Consider the following 27,493-nt stretch of genomic DNA (forward strand, 5'->3'; position numbering starts at 1 on the left):
GCTCTTTCAGCTAGGCCAGCTTGGAGAGCAGCTGGACGATGCAAGGTGGAGGAAGGGCTGTCTTGTTCTTCTCAAAGGGACTGGGTACATTTGGCCTTGGGAACTTCGTGAACAGTGCATCCAGTCATTAGGAAGGCAGAAAGCAAGCGGCATGACTAGGGAGAAAGCTTTTTGTTCAGGTAGGTACCTTGTTTGATGGCACGGGCCATCTCAGTGCCAGTGCGGCATGGAAGCTGGAACTAGGGAAAGGAAAGGAGAACAAGGTTTTTGGATTACATATCGGGGTTCAGTGGGCAGAAGACTTAGTGGACGCTATCTTCCTGTGTCTTTGTTTAATACGGCATAGCTCCAACACCAGTTTTTCATGAGGGCTGGCTATGCATAATTCCCTTTTCCTGCCTGTCTCCGTTGATACCCAGCATGGTCTGGGCTCACTCTGCAGTCTTGTTTTTTGTGGGAACTTTAATTTTTTTTCTGTCTGCTACCCAATCACCTGTTCTTTGTGGTAATTCTGATAATTTCATGTGTATTGAGGCTTCTGCCATGCTGTCGGAGTGGGCTGAAATTGAGAAATGGATCCAAAAGGTGCTGGGGAGAAAAAGAGCAGGGGTGAACAAAGAGACTCAGAGAGAGAGAGAAAACAAGTGCAGAACTGCCCTGTTGCTTTAGGAAACAGGGTAGAAGCAGTGTCATGGCGTTAATGTCAGGAACCAAATTTGTGCTGAAGGTGCAGAGCATTTTTTTTTGTTTATTTTAAAGCAAATGAATCTTATTCCAAGTTTTACACTGTAGTCCATAGCGGCATATTGTGTGATATCTCACCCTGGGGGCTAGGCTGTCTTGGTGGAGGAGCACCTGGCTGGAGCACCCCGTAGCTCTATAGTGGTCTGCAGGCCCACAAATCCTTGCTCTGCAACCCAAGAGGAGGGTGGGCAGGCACGTGTCCCCCATCGCAGAGACACGTCTGGAGCACGGACTGGGGATGTGCTCCCTCCCACACTTCGCACGGAGCGTCGTACCTATTCCTAGCTACCAGCATCCTGCAAGGCAGCCGGGGCACGCGATTGCCTGGCCACACAAATACAGTCTTGTCGTTCAGTCAAACGGCCGAAAGCGAGCTGGTGGCATCGGTGAGGGTGCCAGTCTTGGCGAGTCAGCCGGAGCCGTCGGCTAAATCAGAGCAGTCGCGCACCTTCTGTTACATAACCAGCCGTGCAATTTTATCATTCCATATGTGAAACGCCGATGGCATTTATTATGTCAATTAGGATGAGCACGTGTTTAGGAAGCACTTTAGGACTCAGTGGTAATTGCTCGCACAGCCTGGCTTCAGCCACATGATTGACTTCCTTCGAGCAGGAAGAGCGCGTGCCTTTGAGAAGCTCAGTTACCCTCAGCCTGCCCACTTGGCTACAAGTCCCCTTCGCACTTGGAGTCTGAGCTCGTAGCTCTGGCATAAGCTTTTGGTCCAAGTCTGGGTTTACCCAACTCTGAGAAAAGCAAGAAATGGAAATGATTACCTCAACCTACGTAGTGTTTGACAGCTAGAGGCATGCCAGCAACAAGTCTTCCCAGAAATACTACCTGCTGCTCAGGTGAGTTCATTCATCAGAAGCATTCCTTGTAGTGTGGGTAGGTTAACCTGCAGATCCGTACAGGCTTCTTCAAATTTTCTCTTCCCTCAAATCTTGTCCAGCTGTTCCTAATAGTCTCAAATTACTTCTAGGCTGACTTTTTTCATTTTAACGTGCTGAGTAAAGTTTTGTATCCGTGAAATCGTCAGAAAGAGCAATTCAGGTTTGCGTGGGAGTGCAAGAGAGACAGACGAAAAAGCAGAATGTATTTCCATACATTCCTCAGAGACATTTCAGATACATAATTCCACAACTAAAAACTTTTTCCAACATTGGTTTATTCTGTAAATTCCAACATGAACCACAGAAAAAACCTTTTTATTTTCCAAACAATCTGGTTCTGGTTTTTGAAGTTCTTGTGCGTGCAGGCACAGTATGACATTGCTGTTAGGTTTCACAGCTTGAGCTACAACTTAAAAAGTCAGAGTTATTCACCTACTGTAATGCTGGATTTTTCTATTCAGTTGGAAATGCCTTTCATCACTAAAGGCTCTGCAAAGCGCTCTCTTGTTGTAAGCCCTGAGAAGGACTTTTTGACTAATAATAACTTTGAAAAACCAGCTGTCTTAGAGCTGGGGCCAGGCAGAGGAGAAGGTCTTGGAGCTCCTGTTTATTCTCAGACACGTTCTGTACTGATGTGCTAAACTTCCAAATACAGTTATATTCCTCTAAAAGCTTGCTGCAGTAGTCTTTCCTATAATCTTACAAGTCAAGCTGAATTCTTATCTGCTAAATTGATAGCTCCAGGATCCCCAACTCTTCTCCAGCTACTGAATTTTTACCTGGAGGCATGAATCTCACCTCTGTCCACAACAAATCCCTGTTGGAGATGGCCTGCTACTGATGTTAAGACTTTTCTATAGGCAGAATAGATTTAAAAATAAGAGGGCAGGGGGGAAAAAGCAAGAGAAAGATACGCATAGGAGGAATGTTGGTCCTAAGATGTGGTGATAAGGTTTTAGGGACCTTAGTGTTTTATAATGTTCCTTTGAACGACGTTTCAAATCTGGGCAGACTGATTCACCCCTTTGGCCTGAAGGGCAACTATGCCAAGGTTGAGGCAAATTATTATATGATATTATATGATTATTATATGATATTTTTTAGCCCAAACTGTGGAATGTGAATCACTGTCTTTTTGGATGGGAAATATTGTATAATAGGTATTACTGGAGTATGGGTCACTCTGTGAGGTTCTCCACAACTGCTGTCTAGTATTGTGAAATAAACAGGCTGCCCAATGTCCTCCAATAACAATAATAAGTAAAAACAGTGTACCCTATGAAAAAACTTCAGAGAGGTGCAGTTAGCAGTACAAAACATGATAACAGGAAAGCTGGGAGGCCTGCTATCAGGAAAGACATTTTGATAAAAGATGGTAAATTAAAACAGCATTAAAATTTCTCTAACTAATGGCAAATTGTTCAGTGTGAGCATTCGAGCTGGGGCATCATTATAAACCCCTGAGTATGAAATAGGTGGAGTGCTATGAGGGTGGTGAGGCACCTGCCCGGGTTGCCCAGAGAAGCTGTGGCTGCCCCCTCCCTGGCAGTGTTCAAGGCCAGGTTGGATGGAGCTCTGAGCACCCTGGGCTGGTAGAAGATGTCCCTGCTCATGGCAGGGGGGTTGGAACCAGATGGTCTTTAAGGTCCCTTCCAACCCAAACCAGTCTGTGACTCTATGATTTTGTAACCTGGACTCTCACAGGAGCAGTAAGGCCTGTGCTCTCCTGGGTGTTGTCACAGCTAACTCTGCATGACCTGAGGGTTTTGCACTTTTGCATGAGGGTGGAGGAAGATCTCTGCTCCCTCCCGGCTGTGACCCACTCTTCTCCTCAGTGTGGGTGAGCCACTAGATGGGGACAATGCCCACATCTCCTGCCCTGCCCACATCCAGCTGCTGGCACCTGGGCTGTGGTGGCCTTCAAGAGTTAAAGGTGCTGACTCTCCTAGCAATTTTGGTCCTACAGTGCCATGCTGAACCGCATCAAAGGATGACTGTGGCTTGCCTAGAAGTGCACATGTGTAGGAGATAACAGCCCATGCACGTGCTGGAGCAGAACATCAGCACGACTTTGTTATCACAATCTGGTGAAGAAGAGCCCAGCAGCACCTCTGCCTCTTACAGGGTTGTGTATGGCAGAGAAACAGGGCGTAAAAAGCCATCCCCTTTTAATCAGCAGATGTAGGAATTTGTTACACACATGCTTAGAGTCCAAAAATGAAGCAGGAGCATTCATAAAATAAGTTACTTAAATACACAGAGAGAAAAACCAAAACAAAACCAACTACCAATTAACAATCTTACTGTACTATTCAGAATCTGTTTTCCTTTGCATGCTGGCTACCCTTTCACTTCACAGAATCACAGAATGTTCGGGATTGGAAGGGCCCTCTGTAGGTCACCTAGTCCAACCCCCCTGCTGAAGTAGGGTCACCTACAGCAGGTTGCACAGGACCATGTCCAGGCAGGTCTTGAATATCTCCAGAGAAGGAGACTCCACAACCTCCCTGGGCAACCTGGGCCAGTGCTCCGTCACCCTCAGAGGGAAGAAGTTCTTCCTCATGTTCAGCTGGAGCTTCCTCTGCTTCAGTTTGTGCCCGTTGCCCGTTGACTTTGAGGACTTCGTTATCCCCAAGCCACCCTACCTCAGAGCAGCTGAAGCTAATTCCTCTACCTGTTTTGCAGCTCACCAGTGTCACTCCTTCATTTCCCAGTGACACTCACTCACCATTTGAGATTTAAGCCAGTTGCTGCCCTCGCAGGCTCCACATCACAGTTCCTTTGGCCTTTAGGCATCTATTTATTCCTTCCTGTGTTAGCCACTTACTGTATTTCATCACTTAATTCTTTCTCTTTTGGACTTGGTTACTTTTTTTTTGCTACCTGAAACTTTTTCATGCCACGCTACTTCCAAGCGCAGCCTCCTGAGCTGCTAGGTTAATGTTTGACGGTGGGGCTGGGCGGAGGCAGGGGGGCTCTGCTCGTCGAGCCCTCCTCTCACTACGCTGCCGCCGGTGTAACTGTGATGGTAAGTCAGGATTTAAGCTTAAGATTGCTCAAACTCTTCTTTGGGTTGGGACAACTGCTGGCTTGGCTGTGCAAGGAGATGAAAGGCATTCTCCTTACCTACTCTCCATGTTTACTGCCCATGGTTTTTTGTCTGGATTTGTTTTGTTATGCTCTTAAACGCTTCTGGTGGCTGCAAATTCCTAAGCAGTGAAGACCCATAAGATGCAAACTCCTCCAAATTGATGCGTCTGAGTAAATTTTTAAAAAATATACATTACTGTGATACTGGCTTTCGCTGGGGTCGCAGCCCTGGGGGTCAGTTTATGCGCTGATGTGACCGTTGTCATTCCAGCTTGTGGCTGAGAGCTTGGCAACATGGGCATGCAGGATGACCGTGTTCTTCCTTCATCATCTGCACCATATTCCTGTGCTTCAGGTCTCTGCCTTGGGCTGGAGCTTGATCTACCGCAGTGTTACAACATTGTGTTATTCTTACAAATCAGTATTTAAATTTATTTATCTAAGCCAAGCTGTGCTAGGTGCTATATCTGGGACCCGAGTTGTTGAAAACTGCCTGCATAGCAGCGAAGCAGCAAATACTGATGTTGTCTTCTCGGGCACGGCACCACCACCACCTCTAAAGCTCCTCCTGCCACTCATCAGTGCAGCAACTGGTCCCTGCCAGCACGACCCTCACTGTAAGCCAGTGTGAGACCGCCGAGGTGACATCCTCTCCCTGCTGAGGTTGCCAGGGACATTGACACCGGCTGCAGATGGACGTAGGATTTCTCCCCTCTCCTTTCTCCTCTCCACCTACCCCCAGCACAGGCCTCAAAGGAGAGAGGTTCAGCTGGGTATATAATTACCTTTTTCATTCAGCTGTGGTTTACCATCTCCCCGTACAGGGTTCCTTGCTCTAAGTGTGTTTTAATACTCATAGTTAATAGAAGGAGTAGAAATACACACTGGTTATCAGCAGGTCAATTTTAAATCGCCTTTTCCCTCTCTTCTGCATCATTCAGGCAGAACTGTTAGCAAAGCCTAACACCGAGGCTTTAAGCTTCCTAAAAAGACATGCAATTAATTACATAGCTTGTTATGACAGCGCATAAATGTTATAAATACAAATGACTGCATACACTGCAAACGTCTGCCTCCGACCAAATCCGTGCGACAGCTCCATCGCACACCCTCCGTGCTAACTCCTGGGGTGCTATAATCACCTCCCAAAGACAGACGGCGATCCCGTCATTGCTAGATACGCCCAGCAATTTAAGAAGGTTCATCACGGGTCAGCACAGACCAGATTAGGCATAAGAGGCTGATAGATTTATTTTTTCTTCTTTTTTTTTCCAGATTTGAAGGGAATTTACGTTGTTATCTAGTCTAAATTTTCTAAATAACACAGGTCATAGGACTTGAATGAAGCCCTCCTAAAAATTCAATGCCTGTTATTAATTAATGTGGATGGTTTTGTTTCTCTGCGCTGTAGCAAAGATTTGTAATTTATGCAAAAATTGTAAAATTTGGGTACAACTCCCTGCACCTGCACGTTTTCACTAGCGATACGTTATTAGCATGTCACGTTTATGAAAAGTATCCATAGTGTGGCCAGGACAGTCTGGTTTTGCGTGCGCTGGGGCTTGTCTCATCATTTTTGCTGCAGCAGAGTGTGGCCTTAGGGCAGCGGTGCCTCTCCTTCTCCATTGTAATTGCAGAAATAGTTGTCGTTGTTTCCAGCTGTACCTAACTCGTATCAGGGGAACTGGTGTGTTGTGCATGTGGGAGTGGAGGAACAGTACTTTCAGGTTTAGGAAAAGAGGTTGGGAGGGGGCTGTTGGGATGGCAGTGGTCTTGTTCCTGTGGGATGCTCCTACTTCAGAGTACGGCTTCTGGTCCAGCTTCCAGCAGGCTCGCTGGTGGGAGCCGTGCGTTGGGTCTCCCGCCAGCAGGAAGCAAGAACTTTGGTCCTTGGGAATGTCACTGAGGCAACAAAACGTTGGGGCCGGCCATGTTCTGGTGTGTGGGGACATCACCTGCATGGGTCCATCTATGTGTGCTGGTACAAGAGGACGTGGCAGAAGAGTGGAGAAACAGCATGATACGGTGGTGAAAAACTGGAACGGGTTGCCCAGAGAGGTGGTTGATGCCCCGTCCCTGGGAACATTCAAGGCCAGGTTGGACGGGGCTCTGAGCAACCTGGTCTGGGTGGAGATGTCCCTGCTCACTGCAGGGGGGTTGGGCTAGAGGACCTCTAAAGATCTATTCCAACCCAAAGCATTCTATGATTGTGTGATATTTCCCACTCTTGTTCTTGGCCCGGGTGCGAGGCGATGTAGGAGAAAATGTATGAAAAACCAAAGTTCATAAAGCAATGCTATTTTTGTCATGCTTTATTGATTTCTAATTCATTGTGTGGCTATTCTGAAAGCCACAGTCCCACAGATTCCCAAGCAGCGTATTGGTATTCACCCAAGTGGACCCTCTGGTTTTGGATGGGCTCCCTCTGTGAGTGAGGAATGCAGAGATCAGCTGAAAGCTCTCCCTCTCACTTTGCAGAACACAGCCACCGGTGGGTCAAACCGCAGCTCGCGGCCACCCCACTCCATCCAGAAGCTGGCTAACAGCTGCCTACCAGGAGTCACCTGCGGTGCTCCAACAGTCCCCATCTCAGCCTCGTGAGCATCTTTCGTCCTGTTGCATTTTGCTGTGTGTTACCTTAACAGAGACAGATAATATTGGGTTTAATTCCTATATTTAGATAGCAGGTAGAGTTGATTTCTGCACTGCATAAAGATATACTTTTCTTCGCAAAGAGCTGTACGTTGAGCTGTGGTGAATACTTTTACACAGGGAAATGTCTGCCACAGCATAGAGTATTTTAAATATTTGCAAGAATTGTAATAGGTGATGGTTTTAACTCAAATGAAGCTACTGCTAATCAGGAGACAGAGCTTATGCAGAACTTAGTCTTGCAAACAAAAAATATTGTTATACAGCCACTTAGCATAATTGCTACATAAGAATAGGATCTAGCAAAGCATTAAAGTGAATGTTTGACATTTAAGCATCTGGTTAGAGTTAGTGGGGCTATCATTTTACCTTTCTGTCAGAAAACCCCTGCCATGTTAAAGTTTAATTTCTCAGGTTTAGAGCCCATGAGCTTTGCATAAAAATAAGGTTTGGTTTTATATTGTATGAAAATGTGCTCAGTCACAGTCAGATTTTTTTTTTTATTCTTTCCCTCATTTGCTCTCCAACGTGGGTGTCTGAGGCTGACACATTGTCTCGGCAAATTAAGTCAAGCTGGGAGCAAGGGTACAGTGTTACGGCAGAGCAGCAAATAAGATTTACATTTTCAAGCAAGAGTAGTAATTAGGCCACTGCATATTTTATATCTTCATGTTTATTTTCATAGCGGTGCGTCAAAATAAGCATAGAAGTAAGAAGACATAAGCACTCCAACAAGCAGTTGGGGTTCATCAAGTAAAAAATACAAATTAATCTTCGGTTTTCCTGCCACCCACAGAGTTTACATCTTTAAAAAACCAGCAGGCAGGTGCTCTGGCCAGAGATAATTGGGTCTGTAGTTAGGGACACACTGGGTTTCCGTCATACAAATTATTAAGGGGAATAGGCCTAATTTTAGAGTGATACTTGATGTCGTGTTGTGGAGTTGACTTGAGCGCGGGAGGTATCTGGTGCTTTGGGAAGTAAAATGAAGTTTTGAGCCGGTTATGCTGGTGCAGATGGTTATAACCACTTGACTGAAGGGTTCCAGAGCAATGTCGGGGGGGGATAAGCAGAAGAGCTTTGAATTCAGGGTCCCAGGTCCCCATGACAAGACAGTGAAGATCTGAACGCTCCCCAAAGTACATTCTTGCTGCCTGTAACGCCATCGTGCATAATGTAAAAGATGGGGTCTTGCTTTCAACGGCTTTGAAAATCAGAGCGCTCCAGTGCTGCTGTGGGAAGGGGATGGTCTAGAGGGTCCCAACCTCTAAACCCTCGTGACCCCAAGAGCATCCTCCCTGCGTGTGCAGTATCTGTAAGCTGCTGTGTGTTAGGCGAAGCTGCTCCTCTCCCTTGCTGCGTGGAGCGGGTGGCTTGGGCAGCAGCCATCATGCTTACCTATATTTCTGTGCAAGGTCTTGCAACGTTTGCCTGCATGCAAGGCTGCTTTTCCAGCAGAAGTACTGTGACCACAAAATCAGCTGACTGGAAAACTGCAATTATATGCTAATTTAAGGCTTTCAGCCATTAAATGCTTGTAGTATTTCCCCTGTTTTGATAGCTTTCTTTACAATGAGAGTCATAGTGTAAATTGAGCTAGATTTAAGAGAACAGAAGCCAAGTGAGTTAGATTTAAGAGAAAAGAAGTCCCTGGAGTTAACTCTGTCTTCTTTTTCTGCCCTGTTCTTTGCTTCACCCTCCCAAAGATGCAATCCTTCCCTAATACCTGCTAGAGTACTTCATATCCAGATACACACAGTTAGTAAGGTAAGAGAAAACAATCCAGAACGTAACCCTTCGGCTTTCTTCCCCGCAGATCTGATGGCACGCAAGCCTTGCTGCGGCTCTCAGGAGTAGAAAACGGGTCGGGTATTCCCTTCTACCCTCTTTTGAATTGCATCAATTCTAATCATGAGCCAGAAAGAAGAAGAAATGGAGGATAGCCCTCCGCCACTCTGCGTCACCTGTGGCCAAGTGCATTTACCGGAAGAAAACCACTTGTACAGCTACACCGAAGAAGTAGATGATGACCTGATGTGCCACATTTGCCTGCAACCCTTGCTCCAGCCATTAGACACGCTCTGTGGTCACACCTTCTGCGCAGCCTGCCTTACCAACTTCCTGGTGGAAAAAGACTTCTGCCCCATGGACCGCAAGCTTGTGATCCTCCAGACGTGCAGGAAGTCCAGCATACTGGTGAATAACCTCCTGGACAAGCTAATGGTTAGCTGCCCTTTCACAGAACACTGCTCGGAGGTCGTGCAACGCGGTCACCTCGAACAGCATTTCCAAACCCAGTAAGTTGTTGTTGACAGACCTTACTTTCGCTCTTTTTGCTTAAGGAGAGGAAGAAATATCTACAATTAATGCTGATTAAAACAGACAGTGAATGTAAAGAAAGATTTATTGATTTCACTCCCTACGAACACCTACACTATCATGAATTTAGAGCTGAATTTCGTGCATTTATTTGATGATATCTCATTCTCTTTTTTTAGAATCAGATGGAGTCAGGGTACTTCATGCTATCATTAGGAGTTCTGGGCAGATACCTTGTGGTTAGCTGCATAATGGAAGCGTGTATTTAGTCATGCGAAGAGATCTGTGAGTTTTGAGAAGCTGAGCGGTCGTAAATATTGTAGTAGTACACTAATGGTTTTTATAATTGCCCTTTCTTCAATTCTTTTTTGAATCGCAAATGACCTATATGAGAAGTAGAGCAGAAAATATTCTGGTTTGGTATCGGTCTTTGGAGCCAAGCGCTCCTTTCTTCCAGGTGAGCACTTACCCGTGCACGACGCAGTGGGGCTGGCAGAGCTCTGGTCTCTCCTATCCTGGGGCCAGGACATCCTCGCTGCCTGCCTCTGGGAGAGATGACTCCAGGGAGCAGGCTGGTTCCTCTGCAAGGAGAGGACGGATGAGGAATGATCCTTTGTTTTTCAGGGTAAAAGTACCTGCTGCTGCTTTTGTCTTGCATCTTCTGCCTTTTGAAATGAAAGCAGAAGAGCAAAGAGATACCTTCAGGGCTATGATTTCTGACTGCTTGCATAGTCCGGTAATCAGTCAAGAAGGCCAATGGTCTCCTGGAATGCATTAAGAGGAGTGTGGCCAGCAGGTCGAGGGAGGTTCTCCTCCCCCTCTGCTCTGCCCTGGTCAGGCCCCATCTGGAGTCCTGTGTCCAGTTCTGGGCCCCCCAGTTCAAGAAAGACGAGGAGCTACTGCAGAGAGTCCAGCGGAGGGCTACGAGGGTGGTAAGGGGACTGGAGCATCTCTCCTACGAGGAAAGGCTGAGGGAGCTGGGCTTGTTCAGCCTAGAGAAGAGAAGGCTGCGAGGGGACCTTAGAAATGCCTCTAAATATCTGCAGGGTGGGTGTCAGGAGGATGGGGACAGACTCTTTCCAGTGGTGCCCAGCGACAAGACAAGGGGCAACGGGCACAAACTGAAGCAGAGGAAGTTCCGTCTAAACACGAGGAAGAACTTCTTCCCTCTGAGGGTGACGGAGCCCTGGCCCAGTCTGCCCAGGGAGGCTGTGGAGTCTCCTTCTCTGGAGATATTCAAGACCTGCCTGGACGCGGTGCTGTGCAGCCTGCTCTGGGTGACCCTGCTTGGGCAGGGGGTTGGACTGAATGACCCACAGAGGTCCCTGCCAACCCCTACCAGTCTGTGATTCTGTGTAACAGCACCTTGGATTTGAGGAGAGGTGGGGTCTGAGAGATGCCCTTTTTGTGGCCTGCGCTTTTTGCCCAGTGAGATGACTTCTCTTGTAGTTTTCAAGTGTGAGTTGTGTTCCCAGCTGCATTGCAGAGGAAGCCCTGGGTGACCAGATGTTGCTGGGGGCACCTTGTTGCACAGGCATGCTAATGCCAAGGGTCAGAGCATCCCTGGTTAGCAGGTTGCTGAGCCAGAGCACGGAGATGTGTTCACGCTACTGCAGGCTTCTGGATCTTGAAGCCCATAGCTGGAAACAGCTCTGCAGCTTGCTGTTTAAACACGTCCCCGTTTGAATCAGAGATGACATTTCGTAAAGCACCTGGCTTCTTGTGATGAATTTATTCAAGATATGCACTGAAGTTGTCGTGGTTTAACCAACCAAAAAACAATTGACTGTTTTGTGTTACTAAAACTGAAAAAAATCCATTAGAAATATACTTGTCACATGCTGGAGGCTCGGTGTTTGGGGGTTTGGTCACCCCTGGCCCACCCGGTTCTGGACTTGCCTTTCCCTGTTGAGGATGCTGCCGTCCCATGGCCCAAGAGGTGGTGGCAGCAGCCTCCAGCCCAGGCCAGCTGTGCTCTGCAAGCTTAGTTTTCTGCAGCTAAGGGGAAAAATTAGCAAAGCTGCTTAGAATTTTCTGCCTTTGATCAGTACTTCTCTGACAGGCTTCAAATACACATTTCAGTAATCACGCAGGTGAAGAGCCTGACAGTCTGGTCTGCACCGCTGTCGCTGGGATTACTTTTCTCTACAGATCCCACCCCAAAAATCTTGAGCTCCTAGTACAAATACCCTTTCCCTTTGCTACATGTACAGCTGACCTTTATGCATTTTAGATTCTCCTTTTCGTCTTCGTGTTTTTGAGATGATGGAGCTGTGGCTGTAAAACTAGCAGGAAAAAAACCCCACACAATAAACAAGCAAATTGGATTTTTTTTGCACAGAAGCCACACAACTAGCACAATTCCTGGGGGGACTTCCACAACCTTGTGCTTGCAGATGCTGTGCAGTACCTTTATTTTTTTTTTTTAAGCACACCATTAATTAATTATCGCCAAAGGTATCTAATGCCTCTGCCTGATTTAATTCTCAGAAATGCAGAAGCCTCTCTCGCCATCCCACCTCCAGCTCATAGCAGGGCAGGAGAGGAGAAGGACGTTGTGCTCCGGCACGCCCAGGCAGGGACTGAGCAGACTGAGCCGATGCCGTTCTCTTTAACTCCGGTGAATCAATAGAGGGGAGAGAAAGTGTGTGAATTTGCCGATAAAAAAAAAAAAAAATAATAATCATAAACAATCCGGTGCCCGCGGCGAGAACGGCTCAGAGCCCATCTGAAGTCTCGACTGAACGTGATCTGTGTTCTCAGTGAATAAATTAACGTATACTCCGCTGGAGTCACCAGGGCAGGCAGCAGTGCTCGCATTTCTTGCACGATTCGGGCTCGGACCGATCCTGGTTCTCGGAGGGAAAACGAAAGCTTGCCCTGATCAGAGACGAGGTCACTGATGGGGCAAGGTGAGTTTGCTGGTTTATGCTTTGTAATTGATGAGAGAACTTTATATTTTTTTTTTAATGCCGGTTACCATGGAGTAGTCCACTGAAAGCATCCTTATTTAAAATGTTTGCTTTCGCATCCTTCAGAAGAAATGAAAAACAACAACCCTGAGAGGAGGCACGTCCTTGGATTAGTACGTGATTTATGCTCGCACAGAAACATCTGACTGGATTTGGGGAATTCAGACCGAGACGCAAACAGCCAGCAGTTGGCTGCGATCTTTCGCAGCGTTTTACTTTAAAAAGGTGTGGTCTTTGGCTATCGCCTGCTTCAAAACTCCACGGGGGACATTTCCCCCCCTCTCCTTGTCAGACAGCTACACCCTTCCGTGATGCGCTTTAGCCCGTAACCCATCTGCTTGTGGGCAGGGATCGACCAGCTGGCTCTGAAGAACCGCTCCGAACGCTGCGGGAGGCAGGTCTCTTCCCCGAGCATCGCTCTCCTCTGCAGCATCACTCACTGTCTCGCCAACCCCGCTGTGCTGTCCCTAAACCCTCACATCTACCCACCCGAGAGTCAGATCGAGTAATCCTCTTACAGGTCGATGATTTTTCTGCAGTGTAGCTTCGTTTAAGGGATTTAAGCTCGATTCGTTATGTGCCACCACCGCGTTGAACTGGAAAGGCTTGCTTAGAAGGGGCTTGGCTGGCACAAAAGCTTCGTGGTGTGTGTCCCACCAGCACGGAGAGACAGTTGGAAGGAGGAAACCTAGCAGCAGTGCCGGCCCTGCACTGGAAATGAAGGCTCTCCTGCTACTGGTCCTACCTTGGCTAAGTCCTGCAAACTACATAGACAATGTGGGCAACCTGCACTTCTTGTACTCCGAGCTGTGAGTACGCACGGTCGCGCCGGCGTCGTGCTCGCTGTCTGTCTGTCTCGCCCGAGCGGAGGGAAGGGGCTCACCACCAGCATGTTGGGGGGTCGGTCAGTCAGTCTGTCTGTCTGTGGGTCTGTCCATGCGCGTGAGGAAAATCCCGCAACGTCTTGCCAGCAGCTTCAAACCACGCCGTTCCCCATCCGGAGGGCTAAGAATAGCAGAACGTCCCCATTGCGTTCTGCTTCGGAAGCAGCTGAGACACGAGTGAAGCTTTTTCCTCATCAACTTGCTTTTCTGTGCCGACATTTTCGGTGGTTGTTGGGTTTGGGGTTGGTTTTTTCTTTTCCCATTTCTGAATCTCTGTCTTTTCTTTACTTTCCATAAATAGCTTTGCCGGGGAGCTGGGCACGGAGGAGGGCATCAGGGTAGACACCCCCGGCAGAGCGCTTTCTGCGTGTACATGCATAATGTTCTGTGTGTAAAGCTGCATGCCCGCAGCAAAACGCTGAGAAGCTTTTCACCAGAAATAATTCACTGGAGACAGGAAAGGAATTTCCCATATTTTTATTTTTGCCCGCAGAGGAATGTTATTTTCTCTATAACGCAAATTTAAATGTAGCAATACAGACATATATCATCATGTCTTAAAAAAAAACCCCACCTCAAACAACCCCACAGCTGATCTTTCCAACCCACAAAACAAATAATCTATGGTATTATCTGTAAATGATACTCGTTTCATTTGTACTTGAATGTTATTGTACTAGTTAATGGGGCTTTTATGAACAGAAATGGATGTTTTTTCCAGTGTGTTTTAATTAATTATGTTTTGTTTGTGTTTTAACAAATGATAAGCTCCAAGATCTTCCTTGAGATAATGAATGAAATGGCTAATTCTGCTCAAAAATGAAAAATGACTGTATTGTGCCTACAGTGGGCATGTTTTTGTAACAGTTGTGATTGGTACCAGCGAGACTAATTTCCAAATGATTTTATCTCTACAGTCAGACAAAAATAGCAGTGTTTTGCAGAAACACAAAGTCCCCTTTTGAAATCCTTATGTGATATGCATGGCAACTGTTAATAATTTAGTCACTCTGCGTACAACTTCTCAGGATTTCTGTATGCGATAGGTGTTTTTGAACATTTAACAAATCTGGCATTGAGGGTGGCAGCTATGCCCTCATTTTAATTTGCTGGTGTTTTGTTTAGGAACGTTAATTTAAAAAGAAAACGCAAAAAAAAAAATCAAAGAACAGTTAAGCCAAGCAGGCTACAGGAGCAATCAAGCTCAAAACGAAGCAGATGAACATTTCCAATGGAAACAGTGGCATCTGGGACATCTCGTTTCCAGGAAAACAAACTGATGAGATTAATCAGAGCACAGGCGCAGACGCAGCCTACTTGCTTTGCTCGGGGAATTCAGGTTCACTGATTCTCCCAGGGCAAAGGGCTACGTACAGTAGCTATTCGTCCCTTATTTACGTAGCCTTCTACCCCACCGGGGTTTTAGCCTCGTGGGATGTTGGCAGTTGTTCTCGACTGAGTGGGTGTGGGCTGGGGCTTGGACGTGCGTCCTCGGTCGCCAGCAATGGGAGGTGCGTGTCCCCTCCCCGGTGCCCAGCCCTGGATGCTGCCTGGCACCGGGAGCCGGCGCTCAGGACCTCGCACGCCGCTCCGTCTCTGGCTGGGGCAGCGGGAAGCAGGATTTGCTGGAGCTGACAGAATCCAAAAGGGCACCGGGCAGTTTGAGCTCATTTCAGGAATTTCTCCTCCTGCTCCGTGTGTATTCGGTGCCTCTGGATGCTGCGCAAGGCACTGACATACTAATCTGTGGGACGGATTCAAGGTCCTCTCTAACAGCAGCAGTTGAGGGAGAAAGAGGAATGCTGTTTTCAGTCCTGTTTAATCAGTTCATATGGATGCTACAGCCTACAGGTTGCTCAGGCTCTTGTAGGCAGGCAGTTCTTCAGGCAAAGCTTTGTGAGTGGGACAGCATGGGCACTGGTGTCCAGGGCAGCATGGCACCTAGGGGCACAGGTTTACTGCCACAGCCCTTTTTGTGTCCCCGAGCCCACAGAGACAGCTTTGTAAATCCTTCCCCATGCACAGCTGAACAGCCGCCGCCAGGTATAGCGTATCTGATGCCTTGGCCCGTGGCTTGAAACTAGACATTACTAAGCGGAAATATTTTTATTTCCACTCTCACCCTATCTTTGGTTGCTGGCCAGTACAAATACTGGCCTCAGGCAGGGCTCATTATTTTGTTGGCTGGCAGCCACCAGAGATACCAGCCGAGGGGGAGGAGTGGGCTGGTGGGCATGCGGGCAGCAAGGGAAGAGCTGGAGGACCATCGGGGATGTGGTTACCATCACCGATGCTGGCAAAAGAGGAAGAATAAGAGTGCTGGGAACTGCACTGCCCTCCTGCTCATACAGCCCATCTCTTCCCTTCTACCTCGTTCAGACAAAGTCAGGTTATTTGTGCTGCACTGCAGGGGTTTGCTTTAGTTTGAGGGCATTTTTTTTTATAAGTGCGGACTGGGGGGCTTGGGGAAGAAGGATTACGGTATAGCCCAAAGTCCATCTGGAGATGCAGGCTCTGGAATCCATCTAAGAAATAAAGAGGAGATTTTAGGACAGTCGAAGAGGAGAAATGAAGTTGGGGAAAGACCATGTCAGACCTTTGCCTTTCAGCTGTGTGCCACGTGGGTAGGAAACAGAGGTGGGTGGATGTGTCGCAGTGGCACTTGACGGGACAGATGTTGGGTGCTACTATTTTTAGTTTTCTATTAGCAGTCTGATAATTATAGGTATTCTCAGTAAGAAAATACATATCTCCTGACACTGTCACCTGCACTAAAACCACTTCCCTGGCTGCTGTCCCTCCCTTGCCCCCAGCAAAAATTTCCACACAGATGCTCTGCTTCTGCTTGCTCTTAGTCAAATCATGATGAGCAGCCCATGGTAAGCTGGGTTCCTCCCTCCTTGGGGAAAGCCCGTGGAAACATCTGGCAGAAGGACATGAGAAATCTGTGAGGTCTCCCTCAAGGAACATCTGGGCAGTGGTGGGATGTAGCCACACCAGCCCAGTGGCTCTCAGCTTTGCAAGGGTCTGCATGGGTCTTGAGGAGACCCTAGTCCAAGGTCCAAGCCTTCTCCTTTACATCCCTGTAAAGCTGCTTTGACAGGCATCTGCTGGTTTTTTCTCATCTAAAATACCTGCAAAAAGGAAATACTTGTCCAGGCGTTCTTTTGAGTTATGTCTCCCAGTTAAAACCAAGGTTGGGGAGGCAGCCTGTGGCTGCTGCAGGAGGCTCTCCTGAGCGCGAGGACCTGGTGGCACTGGTCACACCGAGGGACCCCAGCCTCCATCGCTGTCCCTCTCACTCCAAAGCATGGTATTTCTCAATAGATGTATTTTCTGCCCTTTGAGCTCAATAAGCCACTTTCAGAAATAAAATTGCGAGGGGAAAGGGGATACAAGACTAGGCAGTGAATAACCTCACCTTGTCCCTCTGAGGACCTCAGTCACGTGGAAGTGTGGGGTGGTTTCCAACCTAATTCCCCTTCGGCACGTGGCTGTGCCAACCGAGCAGGCACCCGGGCACCGCATGTGCCCGGCATCGGTCAAGCGCTGGGGAGCCCATGGCAATCGTGCTTGCCAGCGCTGCTTCCCTCCGAGGATTAAACAGTTCCTGGCCTCAGTCACTCGTAATCCACCAGCTAGATCCACCCCACTAATCTGAATCAAGCCATTTTTTCTAAAATCTATTGTTTGTTAGAGCGAAATGCACAACCTGCTCCCACACGTGAAAAATTACTTCTTTTTTTCTTGCCCCTCTTGGGTTTTACATGAAACAGTCAAAGGGATCTCACCAAATTAACTGGATCAAGTTTCCCTATATAACTTTTATACAATAACTACTCTCTTAAATTTCATAACAGCACTTTGGGCTGGAGTAGCTAGTAAAGTTTAGTTTCTCTGTTCATTCAATTTAAAAAGAAGAGACGCAAGCACCAGCTGTCTCCCAGTGTCCTTGGGCACGTCTTTTTTATGGTAAACATGATATAGGTCAAGATATTTGCTATGCCCTACCAGCACTGAGCTTAACCGTGCAACCAATTTCTTGAATTTCTGTTCAGCTCAGTAGGGAAACTCGTGTCTGGCTTTAAGCCTGTCCTTGTGGAGTTAGCTTCACAGAGGCTGAGGAGACAGGGCACACATTATTCATGAAAAAATTGATAAGTCTGGAGCGCCATTTTGGGCTCATGTGTTAGTCCACTGCAAAAGCCACTCGTTCGCCTTCTTATTCTGTGCAAAGATGAGTGTATGAAAATCTGTGTTGGAGTTAAGCTGTGAGGTTAATTAAAGCTGAAAGTGTTGGAAAGCAAGGCTTGAATGGAAAGAGTCTTGAATGAAAATATAAATGGAGTTTTTAGAATATCTGCATTAAATAGCCAGGATAAAGCACACTTGGATAAAAGGCAAAGGTTCTTTTCCAGTGTGCTAGAATTGGATGACTCTCAGAGAAAGCAGAATTGAGGTGAATTAAAGCAGAAAGGCAGGGGCCCCTCACTGCATGAAGGGCTATGAGGTGCTGGAACATGTCCAGAGAAGGGCAACAAGGCTGGTGAGGGGTCTGGAGTAAAAATCTTATGAGGAGCAGCTGAGGGAACCGGGGCTGTTCAGTCTGGAGAAGACGAGGCTGAGGGGAGACCATATCGCTCTTCACAGATGCCTGAAAGGAGGTTGTAGTGAGGCGGGTGTTGGTCTCTTCTCCCATTGGAGTGGGTCCAGAGGAGGACCACAAAGATGATCAGAGAGCTGGAGTACCTCTGCTACGAGGACAGGCTGAGGGAGCTGGGGCTGTTCAGACTGGAGAAGAGAAGGCTCCAGGGTGACCTTAGAGCAGCTGCCAGTGCCTGAAGGGGCTACAGGAAGGATGGAGAGGGGCTTTTCACAAGGGAGTGTAGTGATAGGACAAGGAGAAACGGCTGTAAAATAAAAGAGGGCAGATTTAGATGAGATATTAGGAAGAAATTCTTCCCCATGAGGGTGGTGAAACACTGGCCCAGGTTGCCAGGAGAAGCTGTGGCTGCCCCCTCCCTGGCAGGGTTCAAGGCCAGGTTGGATGGAGCTCTGAGCACCCTGGTCTGGTGGAAGATGTCCCTTCTTATGGCAAGGGGGTTGGAACCAGATGATCTTCAAGGTCCCTTCCAACCCAAACCATTCTATGATTCTATGAAAAGAGGCAATGGCCTCAAGTTGCATCAGGGGAGGTTTAAATGGGATATTAGGAAAAATTTCTTTACTGAGAGAGTGGTCAGGCATTGGACCAGGCTGCCGAGTGAAGTGATGGAGTCCCCATCCCTGGAGGGGTTCAAAAAACATGTAGATGTGGCACTTCGGGACATGGTTTAGCAGGCATGGTGGTGACGGGTTGATGGTTGGACTTCATGATCATAGAGGTGTTTTCCAACATTTATGATTCTATGAGGGCTCACCCCTATGCTACAGCCTCACAAAAGGGCCAGGATGGAGACATGGCAAACCCTGACATCTGAAATGGAAGCAAGAAATGCAGTTTTCTCAGTTTCTGACTCTTCCTGTCTCCAACAGCCTCTGTGGGGAAGCTCTGATCTGAATATTATCTTTATATCGAGTCCGCGCAGGTACCACGGTACATGGGAGCAGCAGGCACTTGGCGCTCTCAGGCTCCCATTCTGTTTCTCCCCAAGCTCTCCGCAAGAGCAGCAAATCCTCCCAGTAGCTGTTTTTCCTCCAAACTTCTGTGATCTCTCCCAAAATCTCCAGCAACAGCCTAGCATCGCTTCCCCAACCTGTCCCCCCTCTGCTTTGGGTCCAGCCCCGCTCTACCAGCTCCCCCGGTTCCTGACTGGCTCGTGCACACCGTGCCGGCTCTGCGGGAGGCTTGGAGGCTCGAGGCCACCATCCCCAGCAGGCATCGGACATCTCAGACATTGTGTCAGGAGGATGTTGAAGCCAGGGGTGGGTCTGGCTGCTATGCTCTGTGGGCTTCTTACGAATGAGCAAGATGGGGTTCTGCTGCCAGCACAAGTCCCTGTCGTACCCAGGATGTGCAAAGGGGGAGGCAGTGGCAAGGACTTAGGGAGCGAGCTGAAAACCATCCCTGGTGATGCCATCAGCCGTATTGATTGGGAGCAGAACTGCCAGCCAGAGGAACGACTTTATGTGAGAATTTCAGTTTATAAAGCAAATGGTCTTCTTCTTACACTCATCTTCGTATTTCCAGCCCTTAGAATTGCACAGTAAAGCTTGAAATTTAAGCACAAATATGGCCTGAAAGAAGCAGAAGCCGAAAACAGAAGCCCATGTAGGTGAACTGCAAATATAGTGTATTATTCTTAAAAGTACGGGAGGAATTGTAGTCTAAACTCTTGGTGTTGAGGTGCCCAGTGTGAATTTTTGAAATACATTCGGTGGTGTGTCCAGGAGCGTTTGCTACAGAGCACGCTGCTAAGATGTGCAGCAGAAGATGGTTGTTTCCATTGACCACGACCGTTGTGGGTCCGGTCACTCTTTGACCAAGGGCTAACTGCACTCTGCCAGATATGTGGGGTTTTCCCCGTAGCAGCACAGAGGGGTCTGAGTCTGTCCACCGCCTTCTGCCACCCTCTCCCAGGGACTGGACCTTTCCCCTCCTGCGCATCCCGCCTGGCTCCACAACCCGGGTTAGAAAGCTGCATTTTCGTGCCATGAGTAAGTGTTACTGGTTAGCATCTTTTTCCCCAGCGCTGCGATTCTAGGTGCAGAATTAAATTTGTCTGGGGCAGGTCCAGAAACCAAAAACCCTTTGAGAGCTTGAAGAATTTGTTGATTCTGCCTGGGAATTTTGTGTGTAACGATAGCTGGCATTTCAGTTCTACTTTGAGAAAGGTCCTGCTTTATTCCTTCTGTGCATGCATGAAACTCGCCTTTACTCCTTTCACAGCTGCCCACGCACACTTGAGATCAGAATTAGACCTTTTGCTCCGCTGACACGTTTTCTCATGGCTGGAGCCTTCTCACACCTTTGGAAAAGGCTGACGTTGGCCAGTGTCAATCTCAGAAAACACATTTTGTTGCCAAAAGCAAAACCTGAGCCAGCCAAAAAAAGTGAAACCCTGCCAAGCTGGAAAGGCAATGGAATAATTATGGTTGGCAGAAAGGTTTCTCTTCATGAATGAGTTATGTCTCAGTTATGTCTGATTTTTGTGCAGGCTGCCCATGAGATGTGTGCTTACACGCCTTGCCCGTGTAACAGGAGCACGGAGGGGGCAAACCTTCTCCCACTGAAATGCTGGTTCTGGGATGGGGACCAGAGAGGGGAAGGCACAGGGGGGAGTCCAGGAGGGCCGGTGGGATGGGAGGAAGGAGTGAGGTGATGGGAGTTGCGGGAGGTCGGTGGTTACTCACAAGCAACAGACCATTTCTCGCCTGACACTAAGCCACACAGGCCATGTGCTGTGAGCTTGGCCGACCTCCGCATCTCTCTGACAATTAACCTAGTTTAGCGCTGGCACTGGCAGCAGGACAAGGATGTTTTTCCTGGAGCTATTTCTCTGACAAATCTGGCAGAACTGGGCTGTCCTGCAACGCGAGGATAAACACTGCTCCTGCAGAGCTTTGATGCCTGCCACAGCTTAAATCCGGCTCAGTACTGGTTCTGAGACCAGCTGCAACGCAGCTTGTTTCACTGTAGGTGAACAGAGTAACAGGCCTGAGGGTCTTTTGGGGTTTTTTTAACACTCTTGACCTTTCAGGTGAATCTGCCTTCAAGGTCCCTGAAATACAGAGCAGCTGGCTGCATCTCATGACCTTCTCCATGAGCAGAGCTATCGTTCAGGAACTAGAACTGATTTTCTGCATCCTGGCATGTCCAAAAGCCCACCCCCCTCCAAGCCATGTGGTGACCGGACACGCGAGGATGCCAGCAGCACAGGACAGAAAAGCAGAGGGTTTGTAGAAACATCAATGGCTATGTTGGGCTAACAGCGTAACCCGTGTGATAGAGTAGACGTGGCTGCTTGGGGCTTCCTATTTCAAAAGGAGGGTCCAGGTTGGTCCTTCTGTGTTGAGCTGGCACCTCAGCAGAGGCATCTGTTGGTCAACAACACGTCATATGTCGTGACTAAAACCCCACCACCACCGAAGGATTCCTGGCTTGGAGCTCGACTTTCTTTTGGGATTAAGAATGTGAACTTTTTTTCTAAACATCATAGAGAGCTGAATTCACCCCTAAGCATCAGCAAAGTTACAGCTGGTGAAGGCTGAGTTCAGCCAGTGAATCCTTGGACTCTCTCTAGAACATGCGTTACCCATTCATGTAATTTATTAATTTCCATTTGTGTAATTTATTAATTGACAACAGATTCACAATATAAATTGAAGCAAGTTCAGGAGCAACCTAGCAAAACAGCTGGAGATTATAACAGATGCTGTACAACTTTTACTCAAAAAAAAAAAAAAAAAAGAACAGTGAAGCATCCATAACTTCTACATATTGTACAATATGTCCTTCTGATACGAAGGAAAAGAGGCTGACTGTAGCACTGGGCAAGCCAAGCCATATTTCTAGGAAGTTTCTGTCTCCTTTCTGTTGATTTTCTGTTGGCAGCACCATAAAACGTCATTGATAAAGTCTTGTTCTCCTCAGCAGTGCAGGCAGGCAATCAGATGCGTAACTACCATACACAGCACTGACTGTATCTGCTCTGATATTTATCCTCTGTCCTTTCTATCAAGACGCTGAGTGGAGTATAATGGATACCCAGGTGAGGAGGAAATAATCACCACTGACTTCTCTGCCCGTGTAGAGATGTCTTGCTCCATGACACATGGCATGAAGTCAGGTCAAGGCAAGATATTTTGCAGTTGCCAGAGCCATGCTCATTTTTTATTTGCTCTCCCACTAGCTCACTGCTTATTATCTACCTAAATAATGTAAAATAAATGGATAAAAATGTCTTTGGTAGTATACATTTCAGCTACAAAATTTGATCATCCGTATATTGCTTTGGGATTTATTTTTCCCTCCTCAACTCTCTTGAAATCACGTTGGCAGGAAGCAAGTCGTTTAGGTCAGCAAGTCATTTCATGTGCGCACATTGGGAAGCTTATACCTCTCTATATATTATGCACTGCAGTCTCATCATTCACTAGACAGTGTGTAATATATTCTTAATGTAAAATTTCAATAATTCAGTAACCTCTTAAATACAGGACAAGGAGAATCTGACATGCTGTAAGGGCTGTATTTTCCTCTCTCCTCTGCAGAACTTGGTGAACTGATAAGATTAGTAGACTGATGATCTCAGTATGTTTTGTGTCTTATTAAGGACAGTACTATTTGGGAAAGCATAATTCAGGTTTTTTCTTTTCTCTTCTCCTCCCATACGTAATAAGCATTACTGTTCTATGCTATTTTTAACACTCAGTTGGCACCGGTGATGTCCCACTGTTTTTAACTTTCCTTCCCATGTAAAATGAGCAGTGGAATGGTTTCACAGGAGCATCCGCAGAGGCCCCTTCACTTGTGGATTTTACAACTTGACAGTATGAAAGGCCAGAAAACATCCCATGTGGAGCAGGCTTTTATGGAGAGGAGATGGGCATGATTGACCAAATCTGTCCTGTGATCCACAGGAGACCGGTGGAAGCAGAGAGTACGCTGTGCTGCTGCTACTATCGGAGGATGTGTAGGTTGATATGGATGAGCAAGGCTGTTTCGCTTGATAGGTATGAGCATCTCCTGCCAAGAGGCTAAATTACTGCCTGAAATAAGCTCTCTATATGAAGAGCACATGTTGCAACACGGCCCTTCGCCAAACGGGTTCTGCAGTGGGAGCGGGAATCCCGGGAGGTGGTTGTGGCTTGCCCTGGTCGGCTCCCGAAGGAGCCTCGCCACCGGTTCTGGTTTAGGCACTCAGCACGTCTCTCCTTCGAGCATTACTGCCTGGTTTGGGATTACAGCAGAAAGGTGGCACTGCTGGAGAAAGGATGAATACGATTCTGTCCCAAACATTGGTGTTTCTCTTCTGCTCTTGGCACCGCTGCGGTTACAGTCATCATTGGGATCTGTTGTGGGGATGATCGTAGGTGAAAGTGCCAGTTGCTGCTACTCTGCCCCAACCCAGACTGTGATGGAAATATTGATACTAGTAATATTAGTAAATCAGTCTAGAATGCTGAGAAGGTCCTGCTGTGGGCACGTAGTGGTGGCTGCTGCAATCCATACCGTCCTCGTGCCCCCCTGCCGTGACCTGGGCCCTGGCACGGGACTGACAGAGTCCTGCGCATCCTGCACAGCCTCCAGCGTTGGGGACATGCTGTGTTCTCCACATCTGCTTCCCAGCAGCTCTGTGCCATCGTGGGTCAAGAGTATGGCCATACAAATGCGCTTCCCTCCATGCTGCGTCTGTAAATTTTCTCAGTGTCCGTTTTTAGATTGTATTTAAATCTTGCATATCTTGGTGATTTTCAGTGGATTGAGTGTGCGTCGTTTCTAGCAAACACACTGCTTCCAGTTTCTTCCCTCAGAGGAGATTAAATTCCAGTACATTCTTGTTTTATCCTTCCAAGGGATGAGTGTAATGAAGTTGGACAGTAATGGTTGCTGCACTTTTTTTCTGCTCTTTCCCCAGCGGTCTAAGCATCTGTAGGTTTGAAGGCACTTACAGTTATAGTCTTAGAGTTCAAAATAAATGAGAAGAGAATAGACCAAAACAGGACAAGCATTTAATAAGATATATAGTGTACATATAAACTTGCAGTTAATATGTTGAGCTGACAAAGCAAAAAATGCAAAGTCCTGCAGATCAGCCTTTTGTGTAATCCAGGCTTGAATAATAGTAACATGACCCAAGTGAACAAAAGAAATATATAAAGGGAAGCCAAGAGCAAGTAACCCTCTTCTAGAGCTGAAGTACTGTAAGACATACCAGATATTTCCAAAACGCATTTTCTTCTGTTCCACCTACCTCACAACACAACCTGACTCTCTTCCTTTTCCCTTCCTTTCCCTTCCTTTTCCCTTCCCTTCCTTTTCCCTTCCTTTTCCCTTCCCTTTCTTTTCCCTTCCCTTCCCTCCCCTTCCCTCCCCTTTCCTCTTCCCCCTTCCCCCTTCCCCCTTCCCCCTTCCCCCTTCCCCCTTCCCCCTTCCCTTCCTTCTTCAGCAGATACGTAGTCACATCCCTCATATTTTTGCTAGCTCATGATTGCAGAGAGGTGAACAGTCTCTTTCTTCAAGACAAAATGCATTTCACAGATTTGTGATGGTCTCCTTGCTTTTTTGTTAAGGTCTGCTAATTATTGTTCAGATCTTCCTGTGCTTCACATCTCCTCTGTTTTTGAAATCCCCAGCAAACAGAGGTTGACAACCAACGCAAAAAATACCATAGTGATTTTGTGCCCTGTGGGGATTTACAACACCAAGAGAACTCACAGCTGACAGAGTGAAGGTTTTTTGTCTGTGATGAGCAAGCTTGATTTGCTCATGTGTTGGGTAAAAATAACTGTTTGCTTTTAAATAGGTGCTTATCTTTTTGCAGTGTTACATAAATCCTCTTGACGCTACCTGCCAAGTGTGAATCGGCTGCTTCTGCCCTGTATAGGCTTTGAGAGAAGATGCGCGTTTGAAACTCTTTGAGTAGGAATCTTTCTGTTGGTTCCCTTGACATGAGTTGTAATGCTCCTTCAGCCTCTGTCATCTCCAGTGCCTGGCTGTCTTTTGGTTTCTTTAGCCATTTTCCACCTGGATGCTCCTGGCTACCCTAAATCTTTGTGTTTCCCTTGTTTCCTCTTAACTCCTGTTTTCTTTACACCTCTGCTTTTGCCTCTCCCACACTTCTCCCCCATTCGGTACAGGAATACCCAGGGATGCTTACAAATATCTGCAGGGTGGGTGCCAGGAGGATGGGGCCAGACTCTTTTCAGTGGTGCCCAGCGACAGGACAAGGGGCAATGGGCACAAACTGAAGCAGAGGAAGTTCCAGCTGAACATGAGGAAGAACTTCTTCCCTCTGAGGGTGATGGAGCCCTGGCACAGGCTGCCCAGGGAGGCTGTGGAGTCTCCTTCTCTGGAGATATTCAAGCCCCGCCTGGACGCGGTGCTGTGCAGCCTGCTCTGGGTGACCCTGCTTGGGCAGGGGGTTGGACTGGGTGACCCACAGAGGTCCCTTCCAACTCCAACCATTCTGTGATTCTGTGGGATTAAGGTTAGCATGGGCTGATGGCCTTGAACATTGCACAGCATGACGGCAGTGTGTTTCTCCTGCCTGGTGGAGGAGAATTGAACTGGTTTAAAAATATGAGGCACTCTTGGACACCGACTCCATCGTAACCACTGCAATAAATGCACGGAGTCGAGATCAAATAAGGACATGCTGGTCCTGGATTTGACTGTGGTAGGTGAATGGAGATCACCCATCCGTAATTTCAAAAAGTCACTTGAAGCTGGTAAGTTCAATCAGTCCGTGGAGAGACACTTCTGCCGGGGCTGCACAAGCCCTGTCCTCCTCATTGTAGTGGTGGTGAGACCCCGTCTGCTCCCTTCTCTTGCCTCCAAGCACCTGACTGGTCTTTGAAACAGGGAAACAGTCTGTGAAAGGGTGATTCGTTGGAGTGTCTTGACTTCTTCAAGGAGGGTAAGGAGGAAAGGGAAAGAGAGAAACTGGTTAACTTGTTCTGTCAAGGACCCTTGTGGTTAACTGTGGTGCTGAGCATGCTGAGCCATGTGTTTTCCATCACCTTGCACTATTGCAGCACTGGGAAACTCTGAGCTGGTTATGCTCCTTATTTTAAATTTATGGGTTAATGTATGAGTAAACTGTGAATTTAAGCTGCAGAGCTTGATGTCAGCAAATCATGCAGAGCTGAAGGCTAAAAACAAAGAAAGCTTTATGGTATGGCCAGGTTTGGTGAGACTCTTTGTACGAACTTCACTTCAGCAGCCTTGGTGAACTCTAAACATTTATCTGTTAGACTAAACATAGGTTAAGCCAGGCCATGAAATAGCTCATTTGTAGAACTGACATCTAATCAGAGTTTTATCACTGATCCTCTGCCTAGTTAAATCACCACCTGGACTGAAATCCTTAAAAGAGTTGCGAACTGTCCTACAAAACCCACTAGAGTGAAAATAACATAAGTCAAGAGAATAGGGGTCCTAAGGTCTCCCCCTATATCATTTAATTCCCCTTACCTAGTTGATTTGTTTATTTCAAGGAACTCTTCTCTAGTTATTACTCTATCTGCTATTCCAGTACTCAGACAGAGGAAGCTGTGGAAGACGGCAGAAGTAATGAAAAGAGTAATACCCGACTGTCTGTTTTTTTCCTCACTTAAATTAGTCCTATACAGATATTATTCCATTCACTCCAGCAAATGACTCTCTTGAATTTCATTGGGATGAATTAGGAAGAAAATGAGGTCTTGTATACATGGGCAAACTTGGTTTTTTTACACCTACATCGCAGAGAGGTAGAATAGTAGAGATTCAAAAACTATTTTTGGGGGAAAGGAGCGTCTAACCACTCTGACTCACACCACACAGTTTTTAGCAGAAACAGCAATTTTAAAAAACAGAAGATCTCTTGAGGGCGTGTGGGTGAATGAGCTGAAGCAATACAAACAAAATGTCACAGACTGCAGCTCCTGCAATCTCTGTGACAACCTCTCCTTCCCTCCAAAAAACCACACCCCTGTGTGGGAGCTTCATAAAACCTCAGACTCCACTTTTCCTCTCCCTTGTGACAATGGTAGCTGCATGACAACAGATCTTACGAAAATGTGACTTTTCTCCTAGGATTTTTGTTGAAATTTATCTCCCAGAGTTGGCAGGCACAAACTTCGTGACTTTGTCACTGACCAGAAAGTCACTTTTAACCAGAAAGTTTTCCACAGAATAGCAGGACTGGTAATAAAACAGCGACTCATCGCTGAGTGGAGAGATCTGCAGCTGAAGAGCTGAGTGGAAAGGTCCCTGCTTGTCTCCAGCCTGGAG

At 47.2% G+C, this 27,493-nt stretch overlaps 1 protein-coding gene across 2 annotated transcripts in view; it reads left to right on the forward strand.

Annotated features, from left to right (window-relative positions):
- The first annotated feature begins 13,058 nt into the window (after positions 1-13,058).
- The window catches only part of LNX1 (ligand of numb-protein X 1), a 64,684-nt gene continuing 50,249 nt past the window's right edge, over positions 13,059-27,493 (forward strand). For both annotated transcript variants that reach the window (XM_075421991.1, XM_075421992.1), the window contains exon 1: positions 13,059-13,479. In XM_075421991.1, the coding sequence (XP_075278106.1) occupies positions 13,388-13,479 (92 nt within the window). In that variant the 5' untranslated portion in view covers positions 13,059-13,387. The remainder of the gene's footprint in view (positions 13,480-27,493) is intronic.

Source organism: Opisthocomus hoazin, chromosome 5 (genome assembly GCF_030867145.1).
Source record: "Opisthocomus hoazin isolate bOpiHoa1 chromosome 5, bOpiHoa1.hap1, whole genome shotgun sequence".
Lineage (NCBI taxonomy): Eukaryota > Metazoa > Chordata > Aves > Opisthocomiformes > Opisthocomidae > Opisthocomus > Opisthocomus hoazin.